At 39.3% G+C, this 23,821-nt stretch overlaps 2 protein-coding genes across 2 annotated transcripts in view; both read right to left on the bottom strand.

Moving 5' to 3' along the window:
• LOC130905184 (chloride intracellular channel protein 5-like) overlaps positions 1–3,921 on the bottom strand; it is a 91,004-nt gene extending 87,083 nt beyond the window's left edge. Inside the window, exon 1 of the mRNA XM_057818340.1 lies at positions 3,818–3,921. The gene's annotated coding sequence lies outside the window, so the exon portion shown is untranslated. The remainder of the gene's footprint in view (positions 1–3,817) is intronic.
• The window catches only part of xkr6a (XK, Kell blood group complex subunit-related family, member 6a), a 28,090-nt gene extending 4,600 nt beyond the window's left edge, over positions 1–23,490 (bottom strand). Inside the window, exons 1-2 of the mRNA XM_057818298.1 lie at positions 22,308–23,490; positions 3,818–4,014 (exon numbers count right to left, since the gene is read on the bottom strand). Of these exons, the coding sequence (XP_057674281.1) occupies positions 3,818–4,014; positions 22,308–22,879 (769 nt within the window). The 5' untranslated portion in view covers positions 22,880–23,490. The remainder of the gene's footprint in view (positions 1–3,817; positions 4,015–22,307) is intronic.
• Between the last annotated feature and the right edge of the window lie 331 nt (positions 23,491–23,821).

The following is a 23,821-nucleotide window of genomic DNA, read 5'->3' as shown; positions in this document are numbered from 1 at the left end:
AAACTTGGAAGAAGAAAAGATTTTGAATAATATTTGTGGCTACAGAATGTTATTGTTATTTCATTAAAACAGGAATGTGCATATTTAAATTGATAAGTGTTAATAAGTGCCAATAAGTTTTGATTATCTACTGTGACTAATTGAGCAGACAAATAAATTAGATTAATTTGAAAAGTGATTGCTAATGGTATATGCTTTATTGCGCACTGTGAAAATGATAACTCAAAGAGCGAGATGTAATGAACCCATTCTGCAGCGCTTTGTTTACATTTGCGGCATTCACGACATGTGCTTTACAGCAGCTAAACTGATACACGGCAGTACTATTTGGATGGAGTTGGAGCTCGCATCTCCGTGCGTGTTGTTTTGTGCCTGAGTTTTGTTAAGCCGAAAATAAAGGCAGCGTTACAAAGTCATCTGACCTCTCGTCATTTTACATACTGAATGCATTATTGAGTGGCTGACTTCGTTTTCTCCATCTTTAAATTATCATGTAACCACTGTGCCGTCGTCATGATAAGCTTGCTTACTGGACATCACTTCCAAATATCCGTGGTGACCCCTATAAATTGGTTGGCCACCCCCCTGGGGGCGCCACTGCCGAGTTGCGGAGCTGCAATAAACGACTCAAACGAGTTCAAGAAACTAAATTCTGTGCTTTATGAAGAGTGAAAAAAGCAGAATTTAACACAAACGAAATCATTCGGCCGATCAGAGTGAAGTATTACCGAAACAAAATGGTGACGTCAGGGACCGTAATGGTGGGCAACGGATCGCCGCATACGTTTCTTCAACACAACGTGGCAGTGTCAATTAAAAAAAAAAAAAAAAAAAAAAAACGGTTTATATTCCGATCGATCGGGTCCGATCACGTCATTTTCAAAGTATCGGAATTTGCAAAAAAATATCGGCCATGCCTTTTTTTAATATATATATATATTTTTTTAATTAAATCGTTTTCTAATTGTATTTAACGTTACAGACATAATATGTTACACTTATCCAGAGTCTTTAGTTTAGGCTTAAGGTAGGGTTATCAAATTTATCTCCAATAACGGCGGTAATTAATTTTTTAAAAAACGTATCACGTTATAATATTTAACGTAATTAATGCATGCGCTGCACGACCCACTCACGCATTGTCGCGCTCCATCTGTAATGGAGCCGTTTTGCCTATATAGAGAGCTAAAAGGCAGCGTAAAATGAGTAGAGTGAATTTTGGCAGTCTTTGGAGCCTTATTTTAATTGGCTAATGACTTACAATCCCGCTCCCTACGATTAGAAATAACATGGGAAGCAATGTGGGGAAGCAAGGTAGCAACTGATCTTTTTCTTAACACCTTAAGTTATATCCCATTGCAGAGAAGATATATGAATTGGTAGCACTACGCACAGTCGTGATTTCACTTGTCATGGTTCCACTTCCCATCATGCTTGGGCATGGCCTTCAGTATCATTTACTGAAAGCTCAACAAATACACTAAACGGCAATATTTAGTCACAATATACAAAGTCACAAGTCTTTCTATCCGTGGATCCCTCTCACAGAAAGAATGTTAATAATGTAAATGCCATCTTGAGGATTTATTGTCATAATAAACAAATACAGTACTTATGGACTGTATGTTGAATGTATATATTCGTCCGAGTTTTATTCATTTTTTTCTTAATGCATTAGGAAGTAGTAGGAACAAATGGTGAGTCAAATTTTACGTCAAAAGTCGAAAAGATCCTGTGTCGAAGCGATCTATGTCGAGGTACCACTGTATTTTATAATTACTAAGTATTTAAAAAAATCAACTATTTAATCAATTGGCCATTAAGAGAAATTGTTGATTAGTCACTATCGCTTTTTTGATCGTCTTAATAAATGCAAAAGTTCGCTTATGAGATTTAATTCATGGAACATTTTTTAATTTCATTTTATAATTGTGTTTATTGGTAATTTATTATTTTTCTAATAAAAAGAAAATAGGGATAAAAAAGTCCTTTTAAAATTCATTTTTAAATGTATAAAAAAAAAAAGAAAATATTGTATTTATTGGCAATTTATTATTTTTTTAAATAAAAACAAAATAGGTATAAAAATCCTTTTAAAATTAATTTTTCAATTTATAAAAAAAAAGAAAATACAAATATTCACTATTATTTATTTTCGTGCATTTATTGATTTTTTAAACAGAGAAATATACTCTTTTTATAATTTATTTTCAGTTTTGTTTGTCTATTTACTATTGTTTGAATAAGAATTTAAAAATATGGACAAATGTTTTTTTTAATTGATCTTTTTAATTTAAAAAAGGGTGAAAATACTATGCATTATTCATTTGTAAGTGATGTTTTCTACATGCATTTTTTGAAATAAAAAAAAAAACAAGTACAACAAGTAATACTCTTTTATAAATATTGTTTTTTAATTCAATAATTTATAATTCAATTAAATTTTTTTTTTTTTAATTTCTAAATAAATTTTGATGATTTACATAAGGTATACTCAGAACCCCGCAGTAAAACTGACCTTAAAAACTTTAAATTTCTTTTTAAACTGTTTGAATTTCAGAATTATTTTTTAAAGAAAAAAAAGTACAGTGGTACCTCTACATACGATCACTTCGACACACGATCTTTTCGACATCCGACGTAAAATTTGAGCCGCCATTTGTTTCTACATCCGACGAGTTGCTCGAAATACGACGACATGACAGCACTGCAAACGAACGCACGGTGGATTTTCTTGTGTGAGAAATCAACACAGTTTTCAAAAAAAGTTGATAAAGTTGGAGAAACAAGGAAAAAAGTGATGCTTACCTTTGAAATGAAGATGCAAGTTATAGAAAAATATGAGCTTGGGGTGCGCGTCCCTGAACTGGCTCAACAATACAGCTCCATTGTCCTCTTCCGACCACCGTTCGCCACTATTTATAAGTTAAGGTGACAATTATTATTGTGGTAACATTGCCAAGGAAATCGCCAGCTTCGTCACGTTTTTATCATTTATTTAAGAACTTATCCAACACAAAACGCCCATTGTCTTAAGCAGTTGACTGCTCTTAAGAAAACGAAAGTATTATCTCTACCGCACCGACCTATCTCACTGAGACGTCAGCATTCGCGGTGCGTTCAGGGACAGTAAAAAGTGTCCGCCATATTAGAATCCGATTCGTTACATTATTTACAGGAATAATTATTAATTATTCTTCTTATTATTATATTATTCTGAATTATTTATTTATAACTTATTTGTTTTTCTATGTTTAATTGCCATTTGTAACAGTGCCAGCAGTATTTATTAAGAATTTAGTGTATGTTTTTAGGCTTTGGAACGAATTAATGGAATTATAATGTATTCCTATGGGAAAATCCTGCTCGACATACGACCATTTCGACTTACAAACAAGGTCCTGGAACGAATTAAATTCGTATGTAGAGGTACCACTGTATATCATTCTCTGATTTCTTTCTTTCTTTTTTTTTTTTTTTTTTCAAGTGAGGATGACAGAAATATCATTTGAATTTTCTTTTAGCAAGCAAGTCGGATCACATGATTACTTTCGTGTGCCGGACCATTAATTCGACGCTTGCACTTTCCTTTCAATTTGTTAGTATTGGTGAAATCAAGGATTATTATCTGTCTTCCTTTCATGTGATGACTAACACAAGCGGGTGACGATGTAGCAATCAGATACTGATGGCTGACTGGCGACCACTTCAACACGCTTTGCAAAAAAAAAAAAAAAAAAATCATCGCTAGACAAATGACTGAGCACAATGAATGTAAATAGCTAATCCTTATTTGAACAGTTGGCGAGCCACCTACATTGCAGCGTCTCAGCACGGTTCTCCTGGATCATGATGCACAGCTGCAGGACCAGCTGAGGCGCGGACTCCAAGAAAGTCTCCAGCAATCGAAGCATGTTGACGTCCGCGTACTCGAACATCATGGCCCAGTACCAGCGGCGCTGGTGCTCCTTCTGGCGTCGTGACATGAGGCCGAGGTACAGTGTCCTGATGTACCTGTATAAATGGCAAATGAATATAGCACTTTGATCGACTGCGTGGGTTTCAAACTTCCAGTTTGGGGCCCAATTTAGGCTCGCGGGGCAGTATTTTGCAGAATTCGATTGACAACCAAATGTTTGTATTATGTACTTTGTAATCGGTGGTAGCTACCATCTCTAATACTCCTATCGTTTGACACTCCACGTAGGATTTGTTTTTTGTTTTAACATTTTTGTAAAAATCCCATTTACACATAAAAAATTTCAGGAAGTTAAGGGGCACAAAGGTTGTGTACATATTAGGTGAGTAAAGGTACACATCGGTTTGGTACAAAAGGGAAAACAAAAAGGTTTTTTTTAATTATTATCACATCATTTGAAGGTTCTATTGGCTAAAACTAAAAATCAGCTCTTATTAAAGTGCATAATAAATAGAAGGAAACATCAAACTTGTCAATTTGTGTTTTTATTATTTTAACATTCTTTATATCACAGTTTATGTGCAATATTAGACATCACACCTTTTTTTGTAGGCATTGACTGAGGTAAAAGTTAAAGAGCATATGACAGGAGAAAAAAAGTCTTAAATAGCATTATTATGTGAATTAGAATCATATTTTGAGACGATTAGACTATATACAACAATTTAGCAAAGCGCAGATGACGAGAAATTAGTCTTTTAATCTGCCGTTTAGCCACGCCTACCATTATAGGGCTCGAGCGTCCCCAACCGGTGGATGACGTCAGCGGGAGACTGGGCTCATCGGTTTTACTATACAGCCCATTGAGGGGGAATTATTCAGAACGAGGAAAACGCGACGAAGTGAGCCGCAAAATGTCATTGTTTCAGTCTCTCTACTCCAGTATTTTTACAGAATATTCTTTTTATCCAAGTACTTTTCCCCAATAGCTAAATAAATGGCTTGAGAAGGACCAGTCAGCCTGTCGAGGGGGAACTATTCACAACGAGGAAAACGCGACGAAGAGATCTGCAAACTGTCATTGTTTCTGTCTCTTTACTTCAATATTTTTACAGGATATTCTTTTTATCCAAGTATTTTCCCCAACTGCTAAATAAATGGCATGGTCATGACAGTCTGGTGCTAAATGGAATACGAAATAATAAAAAAGCATTTATTCAGGACGACATGGCAAAATTACTCCATAATGGTCAAAACTGTCGACTTCACCTTTACTGTCGCACCTCCCGAACGATATTTTATGACACCTGAATCGGACATATGTCATTTCCCTTCCCCGGCTTCGGAGAATGTAAACAAACCAAGAGGCGTGCCAGCTAGCCGACATGCTAACGGACCGAGTAATGTTTCAAAGTCTTCGAAGCGGAAAATCACACATAACTAGCCCGGATTATTTGACATGACGACTGGGTTGTCGATTGTCTTTGCGGATCGGCAAACCGCCCGGCGGAGAGCAATTTACAGCTTGTTCCCCGGAGGAGGGCGGCTGCAGATGTTGTGCAGCTAACGTGCAGCTAACGTGCATGAGGAGAGCTTTTTACATGCCTATCAATGATCAAACGTAAGTAGTCCTTTATTTAAAGAAGGTTTGTAGTTTACTTTGTAATCGCTGTATTCGTATTTGACATAATACAAAACAAGATGTTTACTCACTTCCTCGTAGGTCCCACAGTAGTAGGGCCTGTTTTGGCCAATATCCACGGTGGATGGGAACCTTTTGAAACTCCAAAAAGGCGCACACGCCTCTCCCTCATACAGCAAGATTTTTCTGCAGCCGTTTGGCTGGCGTGATGCGAAAAATAAACGTATTAATCCGAAAAATCAGCTGAATCCTTAGTCCTCATACACAACAGTACCCCTGTATAGTGAAGAGGACTCCTTCTCCCGTACACGTCACAGCGCCCTCCTCCTCAATGCAAGACCGAAGCCGGAAGTCACTCATTTTCATGGCGCGGGATTAATAAAACTAAATAAATATAGCGATCGCTTCCACACCCATCCAAGCGGTCCATATCATTCAGGAGTATAAAATACCGCGTGTATGATGAAATAAACATGCTTTTTCGTTTCACATGCACTTTAAAGTCAGGTAGCACTCATGAGCTAGCAACCATGGTCAGTATTGTCAACGATTACTTGAAAAAGTAATTTAATTACCAATTACGCCTCAAAAAGTAATCTAGTTACTTTACTGATTACTTCATTATCAAAGTAACTAACGTACTTTAATTTATCAGTTACTTTTTACGCATTTTTTTGCCCTTGCTGCCTCAACATAGGAATGACAACAGAAAAATGTCATGCATGGAATTGACTTCCCGAGAATTTAAATTAAAGCTGAAAGTCACTATTTTTCACATAGTCTTAATCTTCGAGTTAGCGGGGGTTTAATTAGTCAATGGAGTTGATTTCAACCATCATTGACTTGTGCTAGATTAGCCACTGTGGAGTCCTGAAACTAACAAATAACTGACAAACTGCACGGAATTTGTTGAAATCAACTCCAAGGAATAATTATACCTTAGCTAACTTGAAGATTAAGCCTAATGTCAGGAATTCTGAACTTCCCCTTTAAAATAAAGACCTACAGTGTATCACAAAAGTGAGTACACCCCTCGCTTCTTACGAAGCCACTCCTTTGTTGCCCTGGCTGTGTGTTTGGGATCATTGTCATGCTGAAAGACCCAGCCACGTCTCATCTTCAATGCTCTTGCTGATGGAAGGAGATTTTCACTTAAAATCTCTCGATACATGGCCCCATTCATTCTTTCCTTTACACAGATCAGTCGTCCTGGTCCCTTTGCAGAAAAACAGCCCCAAAGCATGATGTTTCCACCCCCATGCTTCACAGTGCGTATGGTGTTCTCCGGATGCAATTCAGTATTCTTTCTCCTCCAAACAGGAGAACCTGTGTTTCTACCAAAAAGTTCTATTTTGGTTTCATCTGACCATAACACATTCTCCCAGTCCTTTTCTGGATCATCCAAATGCTCTCTAGCGAACCGCAGATGGGCCTGGACGTGTACTTTCTTCAGCAGGGGGACACGTCTGGCAGTGCAGGATTTGAGTCCCTGGTGGCGCATTGTGTTACTGATAGTAGCCTTTGTTACTGTGGTCCCAGCTCTCTGTAGGGTCATTCACTCGGTCCCCCCGTGTGGTTCTGGGATTATAGTTCACCGTTCTTGTTATTTTGACGCCACGTGGTGAGATCTTGCATGGAGCCCCAGATCGAGAGGGATTATCAGTGTTCTTGTATGTCTTCTATTTTCTAATAATTGCTCCCACAGTTGATTTTTTTTAAACCAAGCATTTTACCTATTACAGATTCAGTCTTCCCAGCCTGGTGCAGGTCTAAAATTTTGTCCCTGGTGTCCTTCGACAGCTCTTTGGTCTTGGCCATAGTGGAGTTTGGAGTGTGACTGACTGAAGTTGTGGACAGGTGTCTTTTATACCGATAATGAGTTAAAACAGGTGCCATTAATACAGGTAACAAGTTGAGCCTCGTTCGACCTCGTTAGAAGAAGTTAGACCCCTTTGACAGCCAGAAATCTTGCTTGTTTGTAGGTGACCAAATACTTATATTCCACTCTAATTTGGAAATAAATTCTTTAAAAACCAAACAATGTGATTTTTTTCCCCACATTCTGTCTCTCATGGTTGAGGTTTACCCACGTTGAAAATTACAGGCCTCTCTAATCTTTTCAAGTAGGAGAACTTGCACAATTGGTGGTTGACTAAATACTTATTTGCCCCACTGTATGTGTAAATAAATTATTACTTTGCTATCAAAAGCTCTATGCATTGTTGATAAAATATATTAATCTCTCACGTGGGTGGAAGAGTAAAGAACTTCAATGTATAAGCCCCAGGGCTCTTAGTGTTTACCTTAATGTTAATTTTCAAATTCATAGGAGTCAGTGCTTGCTTTTATAGCATGCCTGGTGTAGCGTTAGCATTAGAATCTTCTGCTTTGCAAAAAGTACCAGTTACATCCACATGGCATGAATAATGCAGTAATCAAAGAGGAGCTTATACACGCACACCCTTGTGGAATGACCATTTGTTTCCAATTGTATGGTGACCTTGACTCAAGAATGATCAAGATTTTTCCTAATCAGTATTACATGTAGAAAGATGGTGTCGCAGGTGACCCCTGGCAGCTGCTTGCAGTTCATTACAAATAAGAGTAGATGGATCTTCTACATCAACCATCCCCCTCACGCGCTCCCTTTTCATCTCCCATCCCCCTTTTAGCGGTATTGTGTGCAAGCAACCTTTTCCCACTACTTCCTCTCCTTCTTCCTCCCCCTTACATCCACTTTTCTCACTTCCTTTCTCCTCCTCATTCATCTCTCGCCCCCACCATCTTCTCCACAGCCTGGCTCCATCTCGTAACGATCCATCTCAATCAATCTGAAGCCTTCCCCAGCCCTGCACCCTCTCCTTGTGTTCCTCAATTATTCCCAGGTAGGAAAGTCCATTCTGCAGTCTACCTGGGGTGCTCGGGTGTTGGGGCGAATGGGGAAGGTGACGCCACTGGGCGATATGGAAAAAAAACTTCTATTCACAATATGGCCCATTTTATGACAAAACTTGTCTTGCCAAAATTTGACCTTTTTTGTCTTCATTACATGATAGGGGTGTAATCTCGGTTCAGTACGTACCTCGGTTTTGAGGTCACGGTTCGGTTCATTTTCGGTACAGTAAGAAAATAAAATGCAAAATATAAATGTCCTAATTGTTTATTACACACTTTTGTGCTTTCAACAATAGGAACAGTAGCCTATACAAAGCTAGAATTCTGCTCAAAAAGAAGCAGGTATTTAAAGATAATAATCCAACAACAATTTGCCTTTCAGACCCCGCGTATTGGTGAGCTTTGTTTCTGAAAGAAAGAAGAAAAAAGAAGTCCTGTGCTAAAGAGAAAAGCAATACCAATGACAAAGACTTTAACATGTATTTTACAAATGAATTTTTTTTTCTTATGAACGGTTTTCAAAAGCTTTATTGGTGGATTTTCTCAAGTTAAAGAGTCACACAGAAATTAATAAATTTAATTGTGTAAGCAGGATCTGTGTATTATTCTTATTATTCAATTACAGGTGTCTTAGCTCATTTCAATCTATTTTATTAAAATGGGCTATTATTTATTGTATTATGTGTTTGTATTTTACAAATGTGATGTAGTACCGTATTTTTCGGACTATAAATCGCGTTTTTTTTCATATTTTGGCTGGGGGTGCGACTTATACTCAGGAGCGACTTATGTGTGGAATTATTAACACATTATGATATAATTTCACGTTATTTTGGTGTTTTGCAGTGACACTGATGGTTTTGTAAAGTTGTTAGCATGTTCTTATGCTATAGTTAACTGAATAACTCTTTATAGCTATGGCCACGTTCCCGTTCTGCCTTTGGCAGTGTATGTTCAATTGTATTATTGACTTTTTTTATCTTGAAATGGATGCATTTAGTTTGTGGCGCTTTCACGCCCACGTGAGGGCGCAGTCGCACTTGTTTACGTGAAGAAGAGTGCTCACACGCCAGAAGAAGACGGACAGCTACGTAGCTCTGAGTGAGTGAGTGGGCGAGTTAGCGAGAGAGAATAGACGGCTGCGAACCTACTTTCATTGTTTATGCTTTTAAATCATCTCTACAGAGGCTACGCCTGCGTGTATCATCTTTTCTGTTGTTGTGTGTTTTCCACCCGCGATCGGACAGCTGCACGTCGCTTGGGGTATGTTTCTATCATTTTTGCACATCGAGAGACTGACATTATTGCCCATTCTTCCTTGCAAAACAGCTCGAGCTCAGTGAGCTTGGATGGAGAGTGTTTGTGAACAGCAGTCTTCAGCTCTTTCCAAAGATTCTCGATTGGATTCAGGTCTGGACTTTGACTTGGCCATTCTAACACCTGGATACGTTTATTTTTGAACCATTCCATTGTAGATTTGGCTTTATGTTTTGGATCATTGTCCTGTTGGAAGATAGATCTCCGTCCCAGTCTCAGGTCTTGTGCAGATACCAACAGGTTTTCTTCCAGAATATTCCTGTATTTGGCTGCATCCATCTTCCCGTCAATTTTAACCATCTTCCCTGTCCCTGCTGAAGAAAAGCAGGCCCAAACCATGATGCTGCCACCACCATGTTTGACAGTGGGGATGGTGTGTTCAGGGTGATGAGCTGTGTTGCTTTTACGCCAAACATATCGTTTTGCATTGTGGCCAAAAAGTTCAATTTTGGTTTCATCTGACCAGAGCACCTTCTTCCACATGTTTGGTGTGTCTCCCAGGTGGCTTGTGGTAAACTTTAAACGAGAGTTTTTATGGATATCTTTGAGAAATGGCTTTCTTCTTGCCACTCTTCCATAAAGGCCAGATTTGTGCAGTGTACGACTGATTGTTGTCCTATGAACAGACTCTCCCACCTCAGCTGTAGATCTCTGCAGTTCATCCAGAGTGATCATGGGCCTCTTGGCTGCATCTCTGATCAGTTTTCTCCTTGTTTGAGAAGAAAGTTTGGAAGGACGGCCAGGTCTTGGTAGATTTGCAGTGGTCTGATGCTCCTTCCATTTCAATATGATGGCTTGCACAGTGCTGCTTGAGATGTTTAAAGCTTGGGAAATCTTTTTGTATCCAAATCCGGCTTTAAACTTCTCCACAACAGTATCTCGGACCTGCCTGGTGTGTACCTTGGTTTTCATAATGCTCTCTGCACTTTAAATAGAACCCTGAGACTATCACAGAGCAGGTGCATTTATAAGGAGACTTGATTACACACAGGTGGATTCTATTTATCATCATCGGTCATTTAGGACAACATTGGATCATTCAGAGATCCTCACTGAACTTCTGGAGTGAGTTTGCTGCACTGAAAGTAAAGGGGCCGAATAATGTTGCACGCCCCACTTTTCAGTTTTTTATTTGTTAAAAAAGTTTAAATTATCCAATAAATGTTGTTCCACTTCACGATTGTGTCCCACTTGTTGATTCTTGACCAAAAAATTAAATTTCATATCTTTATGTTTGAAGCCTGAAATGTGGCGAAAGGTTGCAAGATTCAAGGGGGCCGAATACTTTTGCAAGGCACTGTACTTCACAAGTGTATGTAAACCTTTGACCACAACTGTATATATTAGTCCGAGTTTTATTCTTTTTTTTCTCCATGCATTGCCAAAATGTATATGATCGGGAAAAATTATCAGGAATGATTGGAATTGAATCGGGAGCAAAAAAAAGCAATCGGATCGGGAAATATCGGGATCGGCAGATACTCAAACTATAACGATCGGGATCAGATCGGGAGCAAAAAAACATGATCGGAACAACCCTAGTTACAACCTTATTAAATGATAAATCTATTTTCAGTGAAACAAATATATTTTTGTAAATTCAACATCATTTGTGAGGGTCTTAGCTTTCATTTGAGCCATTTCTGAAACCAACTGAATAAGTAAAAGTCAGGTTATTAGCAAATGTTTCTACAAAATGGATAAGCGACAAGACTTTTGTCAGGGACTGTACACACGGGCACACACAGTCAAAGTATTTGTTTTTTGCCCAGAGGCAAGTGGACACCATAAAAAATCTCAGAGAAATCAGCTGGGTAGGGTATGAGCAACTCGCCAATTGTTTTTGGAGTTTGAGTCGAATGGCCAAAGGCCGGAGCACGCCACACGAAAGCGACCCGACTCGTTTGTCGTGCAGTACTCACAGTATTCATGATGGCGCTTTGTGAGTGGCTTGCCATCAACAACTAGTTTAGTCCAAATAGCCACAGAGCGCTAGAAAATAAATGTGCCAACGCTATTTACATCAAATGACGTGATAGGCCAGATCTGGCCCCTGGGCCTTGAATTTGACACCAGTGAATTGTCGGGGAATGAATTGGCAGATGAGCAGATGCTTTCCCTCAGAGCACTTTCTATGTACTCTGACACCCACTGGGAGCAATCTCACGCACCCCCCCCCCCCCACTCAGCACACATTGACAAACATACAAATGTTTGATGCTGGCCTTTTGCAGCAAAAGGGTTTCGAGAGTTCTTAAGATATTGAACAGTTTTTGGATTGATTTGGGGGCACAGATGTTTCCATTTCAGCATTTTTCCACAGAACGGAATTAGTGTGTTCTACTAAGTGAAGCGTGAGAGAGGCCGCAGAGAAGCTCGCTCACCGAGTTTTCGTCGCGGAGCAAGCTCTTCTCCCGTTCAGCTTCATCTAGTCGACACGGCATTTTCCCCGAGCTTGAGTTTCTCCAACACCGTTGTAGTGTAAGAATTGGAGTTAGGAGTGAGTTTCACGTTGTCTTGAATTGTTTGCTTACGCAAAGGCAAAAAAAGTTACCATATTTTTTGGACTATAAGTCGCACCTGAGTTTAAGTCGCACCAGCCAAAAATGCGCAATGAAAAGGGAAAAAACATATATAAGTCGCACCGGAGTATAAGTCGCAATTTTGGGGGGAAATTTATTTGATAGAATCCAGCACCAAGAACAGACATGCCAGCTTGAAAGGCAATTAAAATACAATAGAGAACAACAGGGTGAATAGGTGTACGGTATGTTAACATTACATGATGCTAGAGGTTAGATCGGGCCTAAAAAATCTAGCCCGACCCGAACGGCCCACGAGCATTAAATCCCGACCTGGCCCGCCGATCAATTACTAGGATTGTTCCGATCATGTTTTTTTGCTCCCGATCCGATCCCGATCGTCTTAGTTTGAGTATCTGCCGATCCCGTTATTTCCCGATCCGATTGCTTTTTTTTTGCTCCCGATTTAATTCCAATCATTCCCGATAATTTTTCCCGATCATATACATTTTGGCAATGCATTAAGAAAAAAATGAATAAAACTCGGACGAATATATACATTCAACATACAGTACTTAAGTACTGTATTTGTTTATTATGACAATAAATCCTCAAGATGGCATTTACATTATTAACATTCTTTCTGTGAGAAGGATCCACGGATAGAAAGACTTGTGACTTTGTATATTGTAACTAAATATTGCCATCTAGTGTATTTGTTGAGCTTTCAGTAAACGATACTGTAGCCATGGCCAAATGCATGATGGGAAGTGGAACCATGACTGTGCGTAGTGCTACCAATTCATACATATATCTTCTCTGCGTTGGGAAATAACATAAGGTGTTAAGAAAAAGCTTGCTTCCCCACATTGCTTCCCATGATATTTCTAATCGTAGGGAGAGGGATTGTAAGGCTTTGGCCAATTAAAAACAGGTTCCAAAGGCTGCCAAATTTCACTCTACTCATTTTATGCTGCCTTTAATCTCTCTATATAGGAAAACGGCGCCATTACAGATTGAGCGCGACAATGCGTGAGTGGGTCGTGCAGCGCATACATTAATTGATAAATTTTTTAAAAAATTAATTACTGCCGTTATTGGGATAAATTTGATAACCCTACCTTAAGCCTAAACTAAAGACTCTGGGTGAGTGCAACATATTATGTCTGGAACGTTAAATACAATTAGAAAACGATTCAATTAAAAAATATATCTAAAAAAAGGCATGGCCAATATGTTTTTGCCGATTCCGATACTTTGAAAATGACGTGATCGGACCTGATCCCGATCGATCGGGACATCTCTATCAATTACCTTGATTTGCAGGTCCGAGCCTGAAAAAAACCCGAAATGTTATGTTTTATTTGTAGGCATGAGCCCTAAAAAAAAAAAAAAAAAACGAAATTCTATGTTTTATTTGTGAGGACTCAGGAGAAGGAGGAAATGTAGGGATGCGATGCGTGGTTGTGTTTTGTGTGATCACATTTGTGATGATGCCGGTGCATATATGCATAATGATAAAAAAATAAAGCCTGTCTTTTGTAACGAATTTTCCCAGTTAAACAAGACTAAGATGGATATTCAATAAACATTTATATCTTTTATATTTGTGTGTCTGTTCTAACAGGCGGATAGTTGATTTGACATTTATTTTAATCTCTTCCGAGTTGGCAGAAAAAAAAGTTTTCTCAATGTTTAAATAGTCTATATATTTTAATGATCATTATAAATGCATTTACACAACAGGATAACGCTGGAAAAGTTTGTGAAATATATTTCTCGTATGAGACCAAAGCGCCACATTCGTTTACATTCAGTGAAGTCGACACAGGTTTCTGTATAGCATCTTCAACTATTTGAATCCTTTCCATACCCCACTCCTACTGCAGTTGTTTGCTTTTCAATTCCCCTGTCTTTAGTTTGTTTTTCACTCCTAACTGCTGCATATCGAAAAGGAAATACCAGGATGTGGACTCATGGAGGGTGCCAGGGTGGGAGGGGAAGATTGAAAAGAGAGCGGGGCCAGCGCGTTCACATGTGCAGGCATGCACAGTGCCTTCTCTGTTTTATCCAAATCATTTATTTTATTTCACATCCATACATCGTTTTGGTATAAATATATGAATACATATTTATTTTAAAAAAAGTTAGCGAGAGAGAAGTCCGGCCCGACCCAACCGTAAACAATCACAGTTTGCTTAAAAGTTGGTGGGGACTATTTGACCATCCTGAAAAGTTGGTAGTGTTATGACCCTACCGTCCCAATGCAAACCTACGCCCTTGGGCGAAAAATCAATGACTCCCCCACTATGTGTCATCCACTGTTGACCTTTTTTTTTTTTTTTTTTTTTTTTTTAACCGGTTATAATATGAAAACTAATGTTGCACCGTTATCATTTTATGGCTCCCAATACTGCCGATATTGTACCAATACCACATGTTTATAAAGAATATATATCAGCAGTCAAATTGGATTACACATCTATCACCATCAATGGCAGTGAAACATGATCGCTCAATGCAAGGCTTTTCCATTCAATTAGATTCCACACTGTCTATCACTGTCATTGACAATGAATGAGTTAAGAGCTACAGTGTTTCACAAAAGTGAGTACACCCCTTACATTACACAATGAAAAGTAGTCTGTGTGCAGCTTATATAATAGAGTTAATTAATTTTCCCCTCAAAATAACTCAAAATATAGCCATCAATATCTAAACCCCTGGCAACAAAAGTGAGTACAACCCTTAGAAACTACATCCCTAATGTCCAAATTGAGTACTGCTTGTCATTTTCCCTCCAAAATGTCATGTGACTCGTAAGTGTTACTAGGTCCAGGTGTGCATAAGGAGCAGGTGTGTTCAAATTTGTAGTGCAGCTCTCACACTCGCTCATACTGGTCACTGAAAGTTCCAACATGGCACCACATGGCTAAGAACTCTCTGAGGATCTTAAAAGACGTATTGTTGCACTACATGAAGACGACCAAGGATACAAGAAGATTGCCAACACCCTGAAAGTGACACAAGAACACAAGAAAGCCCGCAAACAGTTTGCTGCAGACATGTCAACAAAGCACATGGATTACTGGAACCATGTCCTATGGTCTGATGAGACGAAAATTAATTTGTTTGGTTCTGATGGTCTCAAGCATGTGTGGCCGTGACCAGGTGAGTACAAAGATAAGTGTGTCATGCCTACAATCAAGCATGGTGGTGGGAATGTCATGGTCTGGGGCTGCATGAGTGCTGCAGGTGTTGCAGAGCTACATTCCATTGAGGGAAACGTGAACTCCAACATGTACTTTGAAATACTGCAGCAGAGCATGATCCCCTGCCTCCAGAAACTAGGTCGCAGGGCAGTGTTCCAGCATGACAATGACACCAAACACACCTCCAATATGACCACTGCTTTACTGAAGAGGCTGAGGGTAAAGGTGATGGACTGGCCAAGCATGTCTCCAGACTTGAACCCAATAGAACATCTTTGGGGGATCCTCAAGCAGAAGGTGGAGGTGCGCAAAGTCTCAAATATCCAGCCGCTCCGCTACGTCGTCATGGAGGAGTGGAAGAGCATTCCAGTGGCAACCTGTGAAGCTCTGGTCAACTTCATGCCCAAGAGGGTAAAGGCAGTTCTGGATAATAGTGGTGGCCACACAAAATATTGACAGGTGACAATTTGTATGTTAATATTGACAACTTACAATATGGGGTGTACTCACTTTTGTTGCCAGGGGTTTAGATATGAAAAGCTATATTTTGAGTTATTTTGAGGGGAAAATAAATGAAGTCTATTATATAAGTTGCACACAGACTACTTTTCATTGTGTCAAAGTGTCATTTTGTCAGTGTTGTCCCATGAACAAATATTCTTAAATATCTGCAGAAATGCCAGGGGTGTACTCAATTTTGTGATGCATTGTAAAAGGCAGAAAATAATCCAGCGGTATAAAGACTACGGATATAATATCTTTTTTGTTCATTTCATTCATTTTTTTTTGTTTGTGGTTAGTTTTATTGCTTTACAACTTTTATAGACGATATTTTACCGGAAAACTCTTAATTTTAAAATGATATATAGGAAAGCCAATTATATACAATGACACTTTTTGGCCAGCATGGAGGGAGGGCGGGGGGCTGGCCCACCCTTAAACTCCGCTTATGGTCTGAGCATGTAATTTTGAGAAGATCAGGTGGAAAAACATCATGTCTTAAAGATCTTCAAAATATATTTATTTAAGGGCTACAACGCAACGAAACAAGATGCACTAGGATATCGTCAAAAGAAACAAACAAACAAAATGATAATTGTACTCATAAGCGTCGTTTAAGGGGGGGGACAGTGGGTCAAGGCCCCCCAACCCCGGAGGCCGAAAAGTGTCATTGCATGTAATTGACTTTCCTATACATATATAAGTAAACTAAAGCAATGAAAAAGCAACAAAAATGAAATAAATGAACAAAAAGAGATATTTTATAATGGATTAAAATGAATTTTTAAAACAGATCATGTGACCAGCACCTTAGATGGTCATTTGCTTTGCATATTATTAAAATAAATAAATAAATAAATATGAGAGGGCAATTTTATTTTTCAAATGATTTTTTTTCATTGTTTGAAAATATTTTTTTTAGATTGAAGCAACTTTTGGGGGGATTGAAAGACATAAATGTCACACAAAAAGGATTGCTAAAATCAAAGAAAACTTTTTAAATGAAAAATTCAGTGTTCAAATGCAAATATTTGAGTCTCAAATATTTTTTTCGTGTTCAAAAACTTTTTTTCTATTATTGAAAATTTTCTTTTTTTGATTGAACTGATTTTTCTTTTGAAAATATACATTTTTTGTTTGAAGCAACTTATTTTTTGATTGAATAATAAAAACACAAATGTCCCAGCCAAAATTTGGCCCAAACGCAAAACATTACTTCAATCAAAAAAGTTGCTTCAACCCCAAAAAAAATTGACTTCACAAAAACAAAAAAAAATCAAAGAAAAATAGCTTTCAAATGCATTTTGTTGAGTTTCAAATTTATTTTTGCATTCACTTTTTTTTTTTTTTTTTTTTTTGATTAAAGTGACCTTTTTTATTGAAAATATATATTTTGATTGAAGCAATTTTTTTTTTTTTTTTGGATTGAAGCAACTTTTTTGGGGGAATAATGAAGACATAAATCTCCCTCCATATGGCTCCGCCCAGTGGATAACATTTTTGACTGGGGTAACTACATTGGAACGACACCGGCGGGCGTACCATATTCAATGGATGACCATCTTGACGAAAAGTATTGCCTAAGCAGCCTGATTTAGAATTCCCCTCAAGAATGATGGGAAACAAAAAAAAAACGCTCATTTTCAACTTATTATTATAAATATTTTTGTAAATTAAGTTTTATTTCTGACACTGCTTTTTGTGGTCATCAACATGTTGTGCCCCCCCCTGCCCCAAAAGTCAAACTTTGTCTATGATTGTACTACGCACCATTTTTAGAAGACCGGTGTTCTGCCAAAATCTCTTACATCGGTGAAACGTCCTACATTAGTCGAATTTGACACCCAAAGTACTACCGTGCGCTCTAAACTTGTTTTGTTTAGATGCATACAGGAATAACGTACTAAAAAAATGCCTGCAGAAAATACTTAAATGTAGTTATATCAAATAGGGACGGTTTGAATACGCTACGTGACTAAAGTGGTCAACTGCTTTGAAGCTAACACCAAAAAACTAGGGCTGTCAAAATTATCGCGTTAACAGGCGGTAATTAATTTTTTAAAAATTAATCACGTTAAAATATTTGACGCAATTAACGCACATGTCCCGCTCAGACAGATTTAAATGTCAGTAGAGTGAAATGCCCACTTGTTAATTGTGTTTTATGGAGTTTTGCCGCCCTCTGCTGGCGCTTGGGTGCGACTGATTTTATAGGCTTCAGCACCCATGAGTATTGTGTAAGTAATTATTGACATCAACAATGGCGGGCTACTAGTTTATTTTTTGATTGAAAATTTTACAAATTTTATTAAAACGAAAACATTAAGAGTGGTTTTAATATAAAATTTCAATAACTTGTACTAACATTTATCTTTTAAGAACTACAAGTCTTTCTATCCATGGATCGCTTTAACAGAATGTTAATAATGTTAATGCCATCTTGTTGATTTATTGTTATAATAAACAAATACAGTCCTTATGTACCGTATGTTGAATGTATATATCCATCTTGTGTCTTATCTTTCCATTCTAAAAGTTTATTTTACAGAATATATATATAATTTACAGAAAAATATGGCATATTTTATAGCTGGTTTGTTTTGCGATTAATTGCGATTAATTACGATTAATTAATTTTTAGCTGTAATTAACTTGATTAAAAATTTTAATCGTTTGACAGCCTTAAAAAAACACAATGGTTAAACGTATGAGAGGGTAATACATGCAAAAAGTATCTTTGAGGCAGTGAAAAGGTTCCAAATAACTAAGTAAAAACAAAAATAGTACTCGCGCTTCTAACCGTTATGCGCATGCGTGTGGATGCTTGCGCAAGCGCGCTGAGCATTGTGTAGACCAGGGGCGTCCAAACTTTTTGCAAAGGGGGCCAGATTTGGTGTGGTAAAAATGTGGAGGGCCGACCTTTGCCTTTACATAGAACGATATATTTCAGCAAATTTTAGCAAGCATTTTGATTGAAAATTTTACATATTTTATTAAAAAGAAAACATTAAGAGGAGTTTTAATATAAAATTTCTATAACTTGTACTAACATTTATCTTTTAAGAACTACAAGTCTTTCTATCCATGGATCGCTTTAACAGAATGTTAATGCCATCTTGTTGATTTAATGTCATGATAAACAAATACAGTACTTATGTACAGTATGTTGAATGTACAGTGCCTTGCAAAAGTATTCGGCCCCCTTGAATCTTGCAACCTTTCGCCACATTTCAGGCTTCAAACATAAAGATATGAAATTTAATTTTTTTGTCAAGAATCAACAACAAGTGGGACACAATCGTGAAGTGGAACAACATTTATTGGATAATATAAACTTTTTTAACAAATAAAAAACTGAAAAGTGGGGCGTGCAATATTATTCGGCCCCTTTACTTTCAGTGCAGCAAACTCACTCCAGAAGTTCAGTGAGGATCTCTGAATGATCCAATGTTGTCCTAAATGACCGATGATGATAAATAGAATCCACCTGTGTGTAATCAAGTCTCCGTATAAATGCACCTGCTCTGTGATAGTCTCAGGGTTCTGTTTAAAGTGCAGAGAGCATTATGAAAACCAAGTAACACACCAGGCAGGTCCCAGATACTGTTGTGGAGAAGTTTAAAGCCGAATTTGGATACAAAAAGATTTCCCAAGCTTTAAACATCTCAAGGAGCACTGTGCAAGCCATCATATTGAAATGGAAGGAGCATCAGACCACTGCAAATCTACCAAGACCCGGCCGTCCTTCCAAACTTTCTTCTCAAACAAGGAGAAAACTGATCAGAGATGCAGCCAAGAGGCCCATGATCACTCTGGATGAACTGCAGAGATCTACAGCTGAGGTGGGAGAGTCTGTCCATAGGACAACAATCAGTCGTACACTGCACAAATCTGGCCTTTATGGAAGAGTGGCAAGAGGAAAGCCATTTCTCAAAGATATCCATAAAAAGTCTCGTTTAAAGTTTGCCACAAGCCACCTGGGAGACACACCACACATGTGGAAGAAGGTGCTCTGGTCAGATGAAACCAAAATTGAACTTTGTGGCCAAAATGCAAAACGATATGTTTGGTGTAAAAGCAACACAGCTCATCACCCTGAACACACCATCCCCACTGTCAAACATGGTGGTGGCAGCATCATGGTTTGGGCCTGCTTTTCTTCAGCACGGACAGGGAAGATGGTTAAAATTGACGGGAAGATGGATGCAGCCAAATACAGGAACATTCTGGAAGAAAACCTGTTGGTATCTGCACAAGACCTGAGACTGGGACGGAGATTTATCTTCCAACAGGACAATGATCCAAAACATAAAGCCAAATCTACAATGGAATGGTTCAAAAATAAACGTATCCAGGTGTTAGAATGGCCAAGTCAAAGTCCAGACCTGAATCCAATCGAGAATCTGTGGAAAGAGCTGAAGACTGCTGTTCACAAACACTCTCCATCCAACCTCACTGAGCTCGAGCTGTTTTGCAAGGAAGAATGGGCAAGAATGTCAGTCTCTCGATGTGCAAAACTGATAGAAACACACCCCAAGCGACTTGCAGCTGTAATTGGAGCAAAAGGTGGCGCTACAAAGTATTAATGCAAGGGGGCTGAATAAAATTGCACGCCCCACTTTTCAGTTTTTTATTTGTTAAAAAAGTTTAAATTATCCAATAAATGTTGTTCCACTTCACGACTGTGTCCCAATTGTTGTTGATTCTTGACAAAAAATTAAAATTTTATATCTTTATGTTTGAAGCCTGAAATGTGGCGAAAGGTTGCAAGGTTCAAGGGGGCCGAATACTTTTGCAAGGCACTGTATATAGCCATCTTGTGTCTTATCTTTCCATTCCAATAATAATTTACATTATTATATTTATATGGCATATTTTATAAATGGTTTGAATTGCGATTAATTACGATTTATTAATTTTTAAGCTGTGATTAACGCGATTAAAAATTTCAAACGTTTGACAGCCCTAAATTACAGTAATTATTTCAACAATCTCGCAACTAGCCTTTGTGGCGTTCTCTTTCGACTCTCGGGCTCTTGCGAAATACTGCTGCTGTAAAATTAAACTAGCTTCAAGTTGCTTCAATTTCTCGCTACATATCTTCCCTGTAATCTTGTCGTACATGTCAGCGTGTCTTGTTTGTTAATATCGCCTCACATTGAACTCTTTAAAAACAACGACTGTCTCTTTGCAAATACTACAGGGGATACTACACATGCGAGCCTCCATAGCACCCCAGGCCTTCCCACCCTTCACCTACTTGGACATGAACTGATAAAAGACACTCAAATTACTATATGCGAAATCTCCATGGCAATCAATGACTTTTGAACGAAATGTGGACTGGACTGATACATAACATGCTGCTTGCGCGACCCAGGTGGAAGGGGGACGGGTTTATGATAAGCTTCTGCTTTTCCCGTCTTCCTTGTCTTGTCTGTTTTCATCTTTCCTTCGGGTAAACAAATTACACTCTTTTTTTTTTCTTTATTCTTGTTTATGATGATCCTTTCTTCATGATGATTTCTGTTATGATAATCTGATGATGATGATTATGACAATGACAATAAATTCATTCATTCATTCAATGACGCAGACACAGTTGTTGCATATTTTAGAGAAGAAATACAGTAGTCAAATTTCCACCTATCCTTGAAGCGTCGGCCGTCACAGTCAACTTTCTTTTTTTTGTTGATTGTCGCCATTTTAGAAATGGGGAATAAAGGGTAACGCGGGGGATGCTGCTTAGAGTGCTGCTGCCTTTTAGTGGGTAAATGAGGAGCAGCATTTAGTGTGTAAGCTACTTCATATGCTGGTAGCAGTACTGCTGACCAATTTATTAAGTCTGTGTGCGGGCCAGACGTTATTGATTTTATGACAGAAGCTGGGGGCCGGATGAAATTTGACCAAGGGCCGCATTTGGCCCCCGGGCCGGACTTTGGACATGTCTGGTGTAGACGTTTTGCCTCGGAGTAAGGAATGGCCGAACACCTGAATCCGGTGGGGGAAAAGATTTTGTATTTAAGATTTTTTAATAGGTAAAATGCAACAGAATATGATTGACAAGGATGTTGTAAAAAAAAAAAATGCATTATTTTGTAATGAAGGAATAAATAAATTATTACATTGCTGAGGTATCGGATCAGTATGGGCAGATCCTCCAACGCACGTGTGCTCTAGTTTGGTCACTAAACTAATCAAACTGTGATATTTGAGAGGAGCTTTGTGCGTAAGCAAGCGTGTGTTGACATAAAATGTGCCCACCAAACGCCACTCCCACCACACACAAGCCCACTTACCTCCACACTTGCCCCAGCTGAAGGATGTGTATGGTGGCCTGCCACAGCCAGATAGTGGCCAGCTGCAGGCGATCCTTGCCAGCATAGTGGCACCCCAAAGTCACCGCCCCCCGTTTTGTCAAGCCCTCCACTTCACCAAGCCCCCCGCCAGTATAGTCCTGCACAAACCAGCGGAAACTCAAAATCTGGACCAGAACAGAAGGAACCAGCACGAAGAAGAGCGTGAGGCCAAACCACAGGTAGTCCTGCCTCTGGTAGTAGTCCATGGCGAGGCACAGGTCGGTGCCGACGTCCCAGAAGAAGACGAGGAGGGCCAGTATGATCCAGAGACAGTCCAACCACAGCTGTTCCCGGGGTGGGCAGTGAGTCTCCCTGATGCCGACCCCTCCGACGGAGGCTTGGCCCCCGCCGAGCAATGAGCCGAGGCAGGCGGAGCGGCAGCCCCAGTAGCACGCCGAAGAACGGCAGCACTGGCAGATGTGGATCGCCGCAGAATCCAGCGGTTCGTCGGCATCGACGTCGTAAAGCTGGGCGAAACCCACCCCGGTTTTACCGTCCGACTGCGCGGCCATGTTCCCCTTCCCGCTGCCGCTCGCCCCCTCCGGTGAAAAGCACGACAGCCGCACCGTGGTGCCTCTTTTTTGCGGGGTGCGGACACCTCGACGCTTCTCAGATACCTGCTGCTGCTGCTATACGCTTCCCTCGGTGTTTCCTTCCAACCCGGGCCGCGAAGAGCCATCAGAGCTCCATTCCCTGGTCCATAAAGACCACGACTTGCGTCACCAGAACCGGAGACCTTGTCCACGAGCCCGCATCATCTGGTCATCTTGCACTACTGGAGCGTATGACGTCATGCATCGTGTTGGAGTAAAAAAAAATAAAAACAAAATGACTGAACGTGAATGGACGTGCTCGCAACAGCTGCTTCTCCGTCCCGGTTGCTTGGCTACTTTCACCTGGCTTCCCTAACAGCCCGCGTCCAGGCTGGCCCGGCTCCCTGAGCTCATCTTCTTGCGCTGTCCAGCACCGCTGGCACGCTCCATCTCTCACTCTGCCTTGGAATGGAGAACGAGTTGAACACGGAGTTTAACACAGACAGTTGATCGCCTCTGCTCCCAGCTGCGACACGTATGCCGGACCGCCATGTTGGATGTGGCACACATCGTGTCAGTAATTAAGCCAAACCTCATTAAGCACACCAATTGCTAACTTAGATGTTCATATATGTTTTTTTTTTGTTTTATGTTTGGTGGTATTTTAAAAAATCTTGGTTAACCCCAGGGACGTTACTAGACCTAATACAATACTGGGGCACTGATGAGCGAACAAAAAACAAAATGTAGCACTAAAATAGTGCTTTAAACTAGAGCTGAAACGAATACTCGAGCAACTCGAGTAACTCGAGTTTAAAAACTGATCCGAGTAATTTTATTCACCTCGAGTAATCGTTTATTTTGACAGCTCTAAGTATCACGTTTTGCTCGGACTACTTTTAATGCGGGACAACGCACTGA

The sequence above is a fragment of the Corythoichthys intestinalis genome, chromosome 2 (assembly GCF_030265065.1).
Source record: "Corythoichthys intestinalis isolate RoL2023-P3 chromosome 2, ASM3026506v1, whole genome shotgun sequence".
Classification (NCBI taxonomy): domain Eukaryota; kingdom Metazoa; phylum Chordata; class Actinopteri; order Syngnathiformes; family Syngnathidae; genus Corythoichthys; species Corythoichthys intestinalis.
This window is presented reverse-complemented; position numbering and strand designations above follow the sequence as displayed.